Source organism: Carcharodon carcharias, chromosome 4 (genome assembly GCF_017639515.1).
Source record: "Carcharodon carcharias isolate sCarCar2 chromosome 4, sCarCar2.pri, whole genome shotgun sequence".
NCBI classification, from domain to species: Eukaryota; Metazoa; Chordata; class Chondrichthyes; order Lamniformes; family Lamnidae; genus Carcharodon; species Carcharodon carcharias.
This window is the reverse complement of record NC_054470.1, coordinates 162,700,104-162,714,578: the sequence shown is the minus strand read 5'-3', so window position 1 is coordinate 162,714,578 and position 14,475 is coordinate 162,700,104. Positions and strand designations below refer to the sequence as shown.

The 14,475-nt window shown below is 45.1% G+C and overlaps 1 protein-coding gene across 3 annotated transcripts in view; it reads left to right on the top strand.

Moving 5' to 3' along the window:
- dmgdh (dimethylglycine dehydrogenase) overlaps positions 1-14,475 on the top strand; it is a 168,448-nt gene that overhangs the window by 149,646 nt on the left and 4,327 nt on the right. For 2 of the 3 annotated variants that reach the window (XM_041186943.1, XM_041186941.1), the window contains exons 13-15: positions 2,463-2,632; positions 7,016-7,075; positions 7,723-7,857. In XM_041186943.1, the coding sequence (XP_041042877.1) occupies positions 2,463-2,632; positions 7,016-7,075; positions 7,723-7,857 (365 nt within the window). The remainder of the gene's footprint in view (positions 1-2,462; positions 2,633-7,015; positions 7,076-7,722; positions 7,858-14,475) is intronic. The other variant, XM_041186942.1, reaches the window with a different exon arrangement.

The following is a 14,475-nucleotide window of genomic DNA, read 5'->3' as shown; positions in this document are numbered from 1 at the left end:
AGCTTCCCTCTTGGTGCCACTTCCACCCATGTTGCTACTGCTCTCCTACATCTCTGCAGGAAATGCTGAACCTCACACCAACCCCATTCTTGAGCCTCCCTCTCCTCACCTGAGCTGTCATTCCAGGACCCCATTCCCCAATTTCCCTCTCTCCCTGTTGAGCCCTCCGTCTCCTAGACTCTATTCTTCAGTCACCTCCCAGCCTCCTGTCTGTAGTTTCCCTGACTTTCAACTCCCTGTCCACTGCCACCCTCCTTCCCACCCCGAGCTCCCAGTCTCCTGACCACAGCTTTCCACAGTCAAACATTCTTCCTTCTCCAAGCCCCAATTCTCCACTCCCTCACCTCTTCAAAACCAGCCCAGCACTTTTCCCTGTACTCTCTGCCTTTGTCAGCAATGAAGACCAACTATCTCATTGTAGCATGAGTTAATGTACATACGAACACATGAATTAGAAGCAGGAGTAGGCCATTTGACCCCTCGAGCCTGCTCTGCCATTCAGTAAGATCATGGCTGATCTGATTGTGGCCTCAACTCCACTTTCCTGCCTACCCCCAATAACCTTTGACTCTCTTGTTAGTCAAGAACCTATCTACCCCGCCTTAAAAATATTCAATGGCCCTGTCTCCACTGCTCTCCAGGGAAGAGAGTTCTAAAGACTCATGACCCTCTAAGAGAAAAAGTTTCTTCTCATCTCCATTTTAAATGGGAGACCCCTTATTTTTAAACTATGTCCCCTAGTTCTAGTCTCTCCCACAAGGGAAAACATTCTTTCATCATCCACCCTCAGGATCTTATGTATTTCAATAAGATCACCTCTCATTCTTCTGAACTCCAATAGATACAGGTCCAACCTGTCCAACCTTTCTTCAAAAGACAACCCCCTGAGTAATGTCACTGAGCCAAAAGCTTCTCTGCTGCTGCACCTGGGGATGTCGTAGGTGGAGGGGCTTAAGTGGTACTTTTCTGCTATAAAAGTGTCCAAACATTTATGTCCAGTTCCAGTGGGCACTCATATCCAGGGTCTTCCACAAGTGTTGCCTTTACAGTGCCCTAACCCTAACCTTAGTTAGTGAGGAATTCTGATGTTTCCTGATGATGGTTTATGTGACCTCTGAGACAGATTCCCTTCGGATTCATACAGGTGGCAGGATACAGGACCAGGATTCCCATACATATGTTTGCAGAAGACTCAGGGCCAAGGACTCAGAAGCTCTGAGGCAAGAACCATATCTGCCCCAAGAGGCTCATTAGACCGTAGTGAGGTTGAGCATCACTAGTGACCCTGGGGTTCAGGTAGCACTTTAGTACAACATCAGGAAAGGTTTCAAAATAGCAGAGAAGCACTAGGGTAGGCCTGGTGGTAAATGAATTGTTTGTTTTAAATGCATGCCTGTATAATAACCCACTTTTTAGATATAGTCCAAGGAATGTCTTTTTTGTGGTTAAGATGAGATTTGAAGGGAGAAGTGCATCTATAAAATTTTCTCCCTCTGAGTCACCTTATTATGTGTTCCACATAATGGGCTGATAAGTGGAAAGAACGTTTGTGCCACTCTAATACCAGGCAATCTCCGGCAATAGGCGATCTAACCATCTCCCCATTACATTCAATGGCATTACCATTGTGGAATCTCCCACTATCAACATGCTGGGGGTTACCATTGACCAGAAGTTTAACTGGATTAGCCATAGAAATACTGCCGCTACAAGAATGGGCCAGAGCTTTGGAATTCTGCAGCAAGTAACTCAGCTCCTCACCCTCCAAACCCTGTGCACCATCTACATGTCTGGAGTGTGATGGAATACTCTCCACTTGCCTGGATGAGTGCAGCTCCAACAACACTCAAGGAACACCATCTGGGACAAAGCAGTCCGTTTGGTCGGCATCCCATCCACCACTTTCAAGATTCACTCCCTCCATCACTGACGCACAGTGACAGGAGTGTGTACCATCTACATGACATACTGCAGCAACTCACCAAGGCTCCTTCGACTGCTCCTTCCAAACCTGTGACCAAAACCCGAGGATTATTTAGATGGAATGTCTAAGCAAATTCTTTCCAACATTCCGATGTTTGTACGTTCTTGCCAAATCTGTAATAAGTGGTGCTGTAAATCCTAGAGAACATAATCACAGTAATTGATGAGAGCAATGGCTGAGGTTCTAGTGAGCTAAATTCTGACCAGGGTAAATAATGTTAGCCATTGCATTATACATTGTGGTGTACTTATGAACAAGTTTACTTGCATTCTAATTTACTTGCACTGAATAAAATTCCAATGTTTGTGACAGCTAGTAATGCTGATATACCCCAGCTGTACATCCTATTTTATCTAAGTGTAGAAGAGTTGAAAGATGAAGAAAAAAACCCGTGCCAATCTCTTTGTAATGTAATGAGTGTAACTGTAATATTAATATTAATTTTTGTGGCATGGTTTAGGCTTGATTGACTTCTCAGTTTTCACTCTAGGTGAGCTCGGCTGGGAGTTGTACCACAAACGACAAGATACTGCTACACTCTATACTGCCATCATGGAAGCAGGGCAAGAATTTGGAATTGACAACTTTGGAGCATATGCCATGAACTCTTTACGGCTTGAGAAAGCGTTTAGAGGCTGGGGAGCAGAGGTCAGTAGCAGTAGGATACTAAATGTGCTCTTTTCATAGTCTTCCTGGGTAAATGTACTGCCTGATTTGGTACTTGGCAATAACCACAGCGGTAGTCTCTAATCTGTGCTGAGCTAAAATGAAAAGCTGAATGGTGTGGATTTTAACTGGGAGCAGGTTTTGGGTGGGCAGAACGCAGGGCAAGTGTCAAACCCATTTGACTGTGTCAATTTTAGGCCCAGGTTCTTTTAACTCCTCGGCCTCATTTACATCCCCCTGGAGAGGATCCAGCTTTCAGCAGGTCAAAATCACAGGGCCTGGAGGTTATTTTCTGCACTATGTAGTATAGTATAGAACATACAGCGCAGAAACCAGCTATTCAACCCAGCCAGTCTGTACTGGCATTTATACTCCACACCAGTCTCCTCCCATTCCATCTGCCTCATCTCATCCTTCCAGCATATCTTTCTATTCTCTTCTCTGTCATGTACCCATTCAGTCTCCCTTTTGGAAGTAGCTAATTTGCTTGAACCACTTCCTGTCATAGCAACTTCCACATTCTAACTACTCTCTAAGTAAAGAAATTATTCTTTATTTCCCTATTAGAGCTATCTTGTATTTATGGCCCCTAGTTTTAGAATCTCCCACAAGTGGAAATGCTGGATGAGAAATTGGGCTCGTGATTAATGGAAGTTGCAACAAAGGTCATCAGACGCTGCATCACGTTTGGGTCCACAAGTGTGCAAGCGGAGTTAGCCACCACTTCCATGCTGGAATAATTGGGCTCCAAGCTCTGCACAAAGCTCTGTGCCAAGTTGGTGCATGACTCCTTTGTGCTCCCTGACATTGACTGCAAGCTTTCTTGCCAGCTCCCCAGTGCACCAAGCATTTTGCTGAACGTGCCCATCAAAGTCCTTTATGAGTCCTCTGCAGCAAAACTCGTGTGCTACCTCATCCACCACTAAGTGAGCACCTGTTTTGTCCTTGTCCCCTGCCCTGGCAAAAGTTCACTCAATGCCCAGTGTCTCTCCAAGTGCAGATCCCGCCATTAATCTATTCTCTAAGATACACACAGTACCAGTTTCTGAGCTGGTGGCCGTGAGTATGAAATCAAGTGACAGTGCTGTGTCATCACCCTCTTCCTGGTGTTTCTCCACTGCCTGACTAGGTTTCACCACTTGGGTATCTGAATGGGAAAAGGCAAAAGGTTAAAGTGATGCATGCTTGTAGCATCTGCAGCTTGTAAATCAGAAGGATGCGTGGGATGAGGGAGAAATGGGATGTGAGAAGAAGGAGGAATGGGGAATGAGGATACCATAATCTTCTGTGGCTTCAGCCCTGCCACTGGCCATGACATCATCAGTGGCCTCCCAATAATGGCAAGCGCTGTCTCCTCCACCGGGGCTAGGATATGCAAGCATGCCTGTTCCCCTTCTGGATAGCTCCTGCTGTCTCCAGTTGTGTGTCACTGTATCCTGCAAGAGAGAAGCATGTATGCAATGGGTGCTATATTAACCGTTCGGCTGATGTGGCTGTCATGCTTCTATGACTGGCAGTGTATGCAGCTTGTGTGATGTGGATGTGAGTCTTGCAGCAGTGCTGAATGCCTAAAGGTGAATATTTTTATGCTGAACAGAGTTAACACAATCTAACAGCGTTAGCGGAACTTTTTGATTAGTATAAAACTCCTACAGCAGAATTGAAGCTGCCCTGCCCCACAGTGGTCATTTTCAGTAAGACTCATGTCGGTATTTGGATATGTCGCAAGTCACTGGAGGTATTATCAAAGGAGTGTTTTTGTTTTATAAAATGATTAAAAGCCTGGTTTTAACCCTGATCGCCCAACAGAAATGGAGTGGGCTGATGGTTAAAATGGCGATTGGGTGCTTCCAGCTGTGTTCCTCACCTTCACGCTTGCTAGATCTCGTCTCAGGAAGGATTTCAGCCATTGGCAGGCCTGGGCCTCACTACTAGTTATATATCAGGATCCATTGGCATCACTTGGATCTGACACGATTTTTACTTTGTGTGACATGTGAACAGTGTCGGACCTGCCATTGAATGGTGGTAATAGACAGGATCAGGCCCAGCAGAGGGTCAGGTAAGTTTAATTTCTTAAATTTGTATTTTTGTTTCCTTGCAGACTTGTTCCTCCTGCCTCAGGGTAACCTCTTTTCACCCAGTTGTGATCATCTCCAGACTCCTGCATATTTCATGCCAAGTCCCATTTCTGCAGATCCCCCCAGCAGCTTCCTTCCTGCTGGCTTCATTGTTGCTGGTTTTGGGTGAGAGATAATGAAGCCCAGGATTTACAATTGCCCAGGCCTCCAGCTGCGACTCCTGCCTCAGAACCTGCCTGCTCCGCTCCTATTCCAAGTTAAAATGGGGCTTTGCTTATTTCTTCCTTTCCCCTCAGGCTCTACATCACACCACAATTTAGTAAATAAATCAGCAATTTTTATCCATAATTAAGAAAGTGCTGGCCTGTTACTAGCTGCTAAGCGATTTATTGGGTGTACCTCAAAAGGAAAAACCAGTTCAACATTTTCTATTCCCATATTTCCTGTTGTTAATAATGTGTTTCACGGTTGGTCGAGGAGAAGCAAGTAGGGAATACAACCTCACTTTAAGAAGTGCATCTCCATGTTAACCAGGCCTCTTGAGTTGGATGGAAAGAATCAGTAACCCTGGCACCAGTAATACTGGAGCATCATTTTAAGGTGTACAAAACCACTTCAGACAAGTTTTACTTTTTTTTTTCCTTTTGGTGGTGTCAGCTTGGCTCAGTGGTAACACTCCCTCCTCCAAACTGGAAGATTTTAAGTTTTAAACCCCACACCAGGCCCTGAGCACATAATCCAAACTGATACTTCAGTGCAGTACTGATGAAGTTCTGAGTTGTGAAATGTTAAACTGAGGACCCAGGCCCAATTTTAACTCAGGGGCAAAATGGGCTCATTAGCGAGGGGTGGCGGACTGGACAGGAAGCTCCTAATGGTGTTGTGAGCTTGAGGCATGGGCTCTGTGGACATTCAGGCCTTACTTCCATTTAACGTAACCTCCTCCCTATCGAATGAGAAAGCGAGCAGTCCACGCACATGACACATTTGATTTCCATCCAACTCAAGAGGCCTGGTTAACATGGAGATGCACTTCTTAAAGTGAGGTTGTATTCCCTACTTGCTTCTCCTCGACCAACCGTGAAACACATTATTAACAACAGGAAATGAGTTGGAGGGCTGCCCTTCCACATTTCTGGTGCCTTCCGTCCCTAAGTGCCTCCCTGGAGGAAGTTAGGGCCATGAGGGAGGTACTGTTCCCCAGCAACAGGAGGAATGTCCTCAACGCCACTATGAAGCAGGCCTGAAAAGAGGAGGCTGCAGAACTGGTGGCATTAGTATTTCTCACAGAAGCTGTGTTTAATGCACAAAGAGGTTCAATAAACCACAAGAACAACAAAGACAAGTATAATTCTTGTTATAATCCCCATAGAGACTAATAACTTTTAAAAAGAGATATGAATTTCCCAGTGACTGACTCAAACAACTGCACAACAAGATTTCACATTTTAAAACTTTTACTGTAACAAGCAAACTAAAATCAACTTCGGCTAGACATTCCTTAGCGGCAACAAACACACTAAACTGAAGAAAAAGTATTCCTTTATGACTCATTAACACTATCGAAAACCCCACGCCTAATTTATACACTACACTGCAATCTGAGAAGAGATGTAGTCTTGCTTTTAAAGTCCAAAGCACCTCCCGACTCTAACAGGATCTTTTCTCCCTGCCCCACCAGAGTTAGTCTTTAGATGCTTCTCTAATGGCCATTTTTTTCCCATCCCTCTTCTGAAAAAGGTCACCCATGCTGCCTTGTGATTGGATGGGTGCTGGGAATCTGCTAGTACTTTGCCCATTCTTTATGCATCAACTTAGGATCAGTAATCTATTTGACCCTCGGACATTACAGCCAGGCCTGATGCCATCATCATCATGTCTGCACTTTGCAGCAGGCAACACTGAAGGAAGGTCAGAAACTGCTGCTGTTTTTATTTTTCTTGCCTGTAGCATCAAGTGAGATCAGCTACCTCAGCATCATCCAGGAATCGTACCAGTGAACTTGTCACTCTGTGTGGCTCAGTAACACATCACGTGATTCATTCACTAACTCATATTTCCAGGAACTGCAAGCTTATTTTCTAAATGATTTTCTGGTCCTTGCTGAGTTAGCTGATCTTGTCAAGAACAGCAGTTATTTTCTAGATAAGATATTTAATAGCCTTGGCTCAGTCAGTACGTACAAATAATGCCTTTAGCACTGTTGCATAATTTGTAAACCGCTTGATTTTGCTGAGGGTTTAATTATAACAAAGCATTTATGGATCAGCTTTCTGTTCTCCAGATGAACTGTGACACAAACGCCTTTGAAGCTGGATTGGACTACTTCATCAAGTTAAACAAGGTGCGGGTGATTATTGAATAGGAAGTACTTCCACAAATTACCTGAAAGTATTGATTAAAATCAATAACTAGCCCCCTTTCTCGTATCCCTACCATTCCACTCAGAGTTATTTCACTCCCTTCCAAACAGATTTGAAGAAATAATAACACTCAACTCTGTCTCAAAACTCTTTCATTTAATTGTGCCACGCTGCTTGTACTGCAGACTAAGTTACAACTGGCCTTCTGGTACTGATTATCTCCTGTACGCTTTTCCAGTCTATTTATCTACCCTGTTATTTCTGCTTTGTCAAAGGCTAAACATATCTCTACAAGACCTGAACCATTGATTAGCAGAGGGCACATTTAGCAGCAACATTTCAGCTTTATCTGTTCTCCTTACAGTTAAGCATTTCTACTGCAACCTAAAACCACAGCACATTTCATGCAAAGTCATGTTCAACATGAATTATACATTTAAAGATAAAAGGAACTTTGAAAGCCAGGACATTTTAAACATGCCAGGAGTTGTTCACTCTTTGCCACCGTTGCAGCCGAACACAGAAATGATTTTCTTTACACGTGCGGGTTATATCTTGACAAAGGGAAAGGTAATTCAGGATTCTGTGCATACAAAGCTGAGGTGTTTAATGTATTTGTTTCACTCAGCCGACAGAGTTCATAGGAAAACAGGCTTTGACAAAAATCAAGAAAGAGGGAGTTCAGCGTAAGCTAGTGTACCTCACCATGCAAACTGACAGCGTGGATCCTGAAGGAAATGAAAGCATTTGGTATGAAGATAAGGTAGGCTCAAAGAGAGTTAAATACCTTAATCGTTGACAGTGTTGAACTCTTTATGCCTGAGATCAAATGTCTCCAAATTACATCCACTGGCCAAGCGTGCCCATAAGGTCTGACTCAAGAAGCCATTTTAGTTACCACTGAAGTAAAATGACAAAATAGTTCAAATGTTAAAAAGAGGTTTTCCTCTGTAAACCTTTCTTTGAATGTTTCCTTTGCTCAACAATTGCAGTAAATGAGATGTATCCTCCTGCTGCTAAGTACGTGGAGCAACCTCCCCTCTTCTGCTCCTGAAGAGAGGAGGTTTAGTGACTGTGGTCATGATTTTATGGTAGTGCATAGTACGGTTCAATATAGGGAGCCATTTAAAAGAAGGTGTAATGACAAATAAGATAAAATGTAAGCAAAATACTGTAGATACTGGAAATCTAAAATAAAAACAGAAAATGCTGGAAAAACCCAGCCGACCAGGGAGCATCTGTGGAGAGCAACAGAGTTAACATTTTACGTCTATGACCTTTTGTCAGAACTGGCAAAGATTAGAGATGTATCAAATGCTAAGCAAGTGCAGAGGCAGGGAAAGGAAAGTCTATATAGGTTAGAAGACAGGCGAGATTAAGTGATGAAAGAGATGTGGGCGTCACCAGCATCGGTTGTCCATCCCTAACTGCCCTTGAACTAAGTAGCTTGCTAGGCCATTTCAGAGTCAACCAGGTAAGGACAGCAGATTTCTTTCCCTAAAGGATGTTCATGAACCAGGTGGGTTTTTACAACAATCGATAATAGCTGTCATGGTCACCATTACTGAGACCAGCTTTATTTTCCAATTGTTTTTAAAATCAATTGAATTCAAATTCCACCAGCTGATGTGGTGAGATTTGAACCTATGGCCCCTGGAGCCTCTGGATCACTAGTCCAGTGCCATTACCACTACACCACCATCTCCCCAATGGTAGATGGCCAAATGGAATGGGAATGGGACAGTAAATAGATAAAAGATGTGTCCAGAGGCGATGAGAATAGTAGAATCATGAACATTTGCCTTCTGAAAACAAAAAAAAAAGGAAAACAAAAGTCATCAAAGAGAAAGGAAACAAATGGGGGCAGTAGTTATGAATTGAAATTGTCACGTTGAGTCCAGAAGGCTGTAATGTGCCTAGCGAAAGACAAGCTGCTGTTCCTCAAGGTTACTTGAGTTTCATTAGGACAGTGTCAAAGGCTAGGATGGAGAGATCAGACTGGGAGTGGGATGAAGAATTAAAATGTTAGCCAACAGGAAACTTGAGGTCACTCTTGCAGACTGAACAAAGGTGTGTAGCCAGTAACTACTCAATCTGTGTTTGGCCTCCCTGGTGTAGAGGAAACTGTGTCAGCAGGTGCAAATACAACAAATGGAATTGATAAAAATACAAGTAAAACTGTTTCACCTGGAAGGACCCTTCGAGGAGATGAAAGGGCAGGTTTTACATCTCCTCAACTTGCATGGGAAGGTAGCATGGGAGCAGGCACCGGGAGCGATTGATGATTGGGCCAGGTTATTGTGGAAGGAATGATCCCTTTGGAATGTTGAAGGGGGAGGGAAGATGTGGTTGGTGGTACCATCCTGCTAGAAGTGGCAAAAATGACAAAGGATGATTTGTTCAATGTGGAGGCTGGTGGGATGGGAGGTAAAGACAAGAGAAACCTTTTTATGGTTCTGTGGGGGAGAGGAAGGGGGTGAGAGCAGAAGTGCAGGAATGGGATAAACATGGTCAAGGCCTTGTTATGGTGGAGGGACAATCTTCAGTTTATGAAAAAGGAAGACCCTCTAGGTCCAGCCATCTTTGGCTGCTTCATCAATGACCTTACTTCCAGCATAAGGTCAGAAGTGGGAATGCACGCTGATGATTGCACAATGTTCAGCACCATTCGCGACTCCTCAGGTACTGAAGCAGTCCGTGTCAATGTGCAGCAAGACCTGGACAACAATCAGGCTTGGGCTGATAAGTGCCAAGTAACATTCAAACCACGTAAGTGCCAGACAATGACCATCTCCAACAAGAGGGAATTTAACCATCTCCACTTGACATTCAGTGGCATTAACATCATTGAATCCTCCAATATCTACACCTGTGGGTTACCCAGAAACTGAATTGGACTTAAATACTGTGACTACAAGAGCAGGTCAGAGACTGGGAATTCTGAGGCAAGTGACTCACCTCCTGACTCCCCAAAGTATGTTCAACATCTACAAGACACAAGTCAGAAGTGTCATGGAATGCTCTCCGCTTGTCTGGATGAGTGCAGTTCCAACAACACACAAGAAGCTTGACACCATCCAAGACAAAGCAGCCCGCTTGATTGGCACCCCATCCAGCACCTTCAACATTCATTCCCTTCGCCGCCAATCCACAGTGGCAGTAGTGTGTACCAGCGACAAGATGCACAAAGCATTTTAAAAATTCTTTCATGGGTTGTGGGTGCTACTGGCTGGGCCGCATTTTTATTCCCCATCCCTGATTGCCCTTGAGAAGGTGGTGGTGAACAGTCTTCTTGAACCACTACAGTGCATGTGGTGAGGCTACACCCACAGTGCTGCTAGGGAGGGAGTTCCAGGAATTTGACCCAGCGGCCGTGAAGGAATGGCGATATGGTTTGGAGAGGAACATGCAGGCGTTCGTGTTCCCATGCATCTGCTGCCCTTGTCCTTCTAGGTGCCAGAGGTCGCAGGTTTGGAAGATGCTGTCAAAGGAGCCCTGGTGAGTTGCTGCGATGCATCTTATAGATAGTACACACTCCTGCTACTGTGTATTGCTGATGGAGGGAGTGGATGTTGGAGGTGGTAGATGGGGTGCCAATCAAGTGGGCTGCTTTATCCTGAATAGTGTTGAGCTTCTTGAAGGTTGATGGAGCTGCACTTATCCAGGCAAGTGGGGAGTATTCCATCACACTCATGAGTCCTGCCTTGTAGATGGTGGACAGGGTTTGGGGAGTCAGGAGGTGAGTTACTCCGCACAGTGTTCTCATCCTCTGACCTGCTCCTGTGGTTCAGTTCAGTTTCTGGTGAATGGTAACCTACCAGGATGTTGATGGTGAGGGATTCAGTAATGGTAATGCCATTGAATGTCAAGGGGAGATAGTTAGATTCTCTCTTGTTGGAGATGGTCACTATCTGGCACTAATGTGGTGTGAATGTTACTTGCCACTTATCAGCGCAAGCCTGAATGCTGTCCAAGTCTTGCTTCATTTGGACATGGGCTGCTTCAGTATCTGAGGAGTCATGAAATATGCTGAACATTGTGCAATCATCAGCGAACATCCTCACTTTTCACCTTACGATTGAGGGAAGGTCATTGATGAAGCAGGTGAAGGTGGTCTAGGACCTAGGACACAGGAACTCCTGCAGTGATGTGCTGGGACTGAGATGATGGACTTTCAACAACCACAGCCATTTCCATTTGTGCTAGATATGACTCCAACCAGTGGAAACTCCCTTTGACTCCATTTCTGTGAGGGCTCCTTGATGCCACATTCAGTCAAATGCATCCTTAATGTCAAGAGCTCTTTTGTCCATGTTCAAACTAAGGCTGGAATGAGGTCAGGAGCTGAGTGGCTCTGGTGGAACCCAAACTTAGCGTCAGTGAGAAGGTTGTTTCTGGGAATGTGCTGCTTGATAGCACTGTCAACCACCCCTTCCATCACTTTGTTGATGATCGAGAGTAGACTGATGGGGCAGTAATTTGCTGGGTTGGATTTGTTCTGCTTTTTGGGGACAGGACATACCTGGGAAATTTACCACAATTTCTGGTAGATGCCAGTGTTGTAGCTGTACTGGAACAGCTTGGCTAAAGATGCAGCCGGTTCTGGAGCACAAGTCTTCAGTACTATTGCTGGAACACTGTCAGGGCCCATAGCCTTTGCAGTATCTAGTGCCTTCAGCCATTTCTTGATATCACGTGGAGTGAATCGAATTGGCTGTAGACTGGCAGCTGTGATGCTGGGGATCTCCAGAGGAAGCTGAGTTGGATCATCCATTTGGCACTTCTGGCTGAAGATTGTTGCAAATGCTTCAGCCTTGTCTTTTTTAGTAATATGCTAGGCTCCCCCATTGTTTAGGATGGGGATATTTATAGAACTTCCTCCCCTAGTTAGTTGTTTAATTGTCCACCACCATTCACGACTAGATGAGGCAGGATTGCAGAGCTTAGATCTGATCCGTTGTTTGTAGGATCATTTAGCTCTGTCTATCGCATGCTGCTTTTGCAGTTTGGCAGGCACGTAGTCCTCTGTTGCAGCTTCGCCAGGTTGATACCTCATTTTCAGGTATGCTTGGTACTGCCCCTGGCATGCCTTGCTTCACTCTTCATTGAACCAGGGTTGATCCCCTTGTTTGATGGTAATGGTGGGAGGGAGGGGGGAATATGCCAGGCCATAAGCTTACAGAGTATGTAGTTGTATACGATTCTGCTGCTGATGATGGCCCACAGTGCCTCTTGGATGCCCAGTTTTGAGTTGCTGGATCTGATCGAAATCTATCCTACTTAGCATGGTGGTAGTGCCACACAACACGATGGAGGTTATCCTCAATGTGAAGACAGGACTTCATCTCCACAAGGACTGTGTGGTGGTCACTGCTACCAGTACTGTCATGGACAAGTGCATCTGCGGCAGGCAGGTTGGTGAGGATGAGGTCAAGTCAGTTCTTCCCTTATGTTGGTTCCCTCACTACCTGCCACAGACCCAGTCTAGCATGTTATTTAGGATTTGGCCAGCTCGGTCAGTAGTGGAGCTACTGGGCCACTCTTGGTGATGGACATTGAATTCCCCCACCCAGAGTACATTCTGTGCCTTTGCCACCCTCAGTACTTCTTCCAATCGGTGTTCAACATGGAGGAACACTGATTCATCAGCTGAGGGGGAACGGTAGGTGGTAATCTGCAGGTGACTTCCTTGCCCATGTTTGACCTGATACCAAAGCATTAGCCTGGGCTTCTGGATTACTAGGCTGGTGACATTTCCCCTACAGCACCACCTCCCTCACCAAGACTTCTTCAACAGCACCTTCCAAATGCACAACCTCTACTACCTAGAAGGACAAGGGCAGCAGATGCATGGGAACACCGCCACCTGCGAGTTCCCCTTCGAGTTACATATCAACCTGACCTCAAACCATATCATGTCCCAGAGTCAAAATCCCGGAAGTCCCTTTCAAGCAGCACTGTGGTTATACCTGCACCAGATGGGCTGCAGTAGTTCATGAAGGCGGCTCACCACCACCTTCTCAAGGGCAGTTATGGATGGGCAACAAATGCTTGGCTTAATGGTGTTGCACACATCCCGTGAAAGAGTTAAAAATAAAGCAAATTGAAAGCACTAGTGTGGATGATATCACATCAGAACAGATGTGAAATAGATGAAGATGGAGAACGGAATAGAGTCCTTGCACGAAGTTGGGTGGAGGAAGTGTAATAATGATAGCTCTGGGAGTCATTGGTTTTGTAGTAGATATTGGTTGACAGACGGAATCCAGAAATGGAAATAGAAAATTCAAGTTGAACTTGGGAACAGAACTGTTGAAATTTTCCAGTTTGAGGCAAGAATTGGAAGAAGCACCAATACAGTCATCAACATACCTGAAATGAGCTGAGGGAGGGGACCGGAGTCAGACTGAACAAAAAACATTCCACATATCCCACAAAAGTTAAGATATAGCTGGGAGTAATTAGTTTCTCATAACAACACCTTTCATTTGGAGGAAGTGAGCGGAGTCTTCAGAGAAGTTGTTCAATGTGAGAACAAGTTCAACCAGGCAGAGGAGGGTAGTGGTGGTGGCAACATGTTGAGCCTCTGTCCAAGGGAAAAACAAGGGCCCTCGGGCCATCTTGGTTGGGGATGGAGGCATAACGGGACTGAATGTCTGTAGTGAAAAGGAGTTGTTTAGGGCCAGGAAACTGGAAACTGTTAAAGTAGCAGAGAACACAGGAAGAGTCATGGATGTCGGTGAGAGGAGACTGGACAAGGGGAGAAGAAAGAGTCGAGATAAGAAGAAATATGTTCTGTGTGGCGAGGACAGGCTGAAATGGTGGATTTACCAGGGCAGTCCTGTTTGTGGAATATGGGAAGGAAGTAGTAGCTGCCTTTGTGGAGTTGGGGAACTATGAGGTTGGCAGCCATGGGTCTAAGATCTCCAGCGGAGAAGAGGTCAGTGATAGTCTGGGAAATGAGACCTTATGTTTTGATAGTGGGATCATGGTCCAGGAGACGGTAAGAGAAGGTGTCAGAGAGTTGGCATTCAGCCTTTGTAAGGTAGACATCAGTTCATCAAACAACAACACCATCACTCTTGTCAACAGGTTTTATGACAATGTGAGAGTTAGACCTGAGAGAACAGAATGCTGCTAATACAGAGAGAGGTAGGTTATGGTGAGTGACAGGAACAGAGAAACTGAGATGGCTGTTTCACGCCAGCAGTCAAATGAAAAATTTAGAAAGGCGAGAGGGAGGGGTCCAGTTGGAGGGAGAATACTGGAGACAGGAGAAAAGCTCCTGCCTAACGATATGGTCGATGAGGCAAAGACAATGGAAGAAGAGCACAGCATCGTGCCAAGCTCGAAATTCATTGAAGTAAGGGCATTAAGGGAT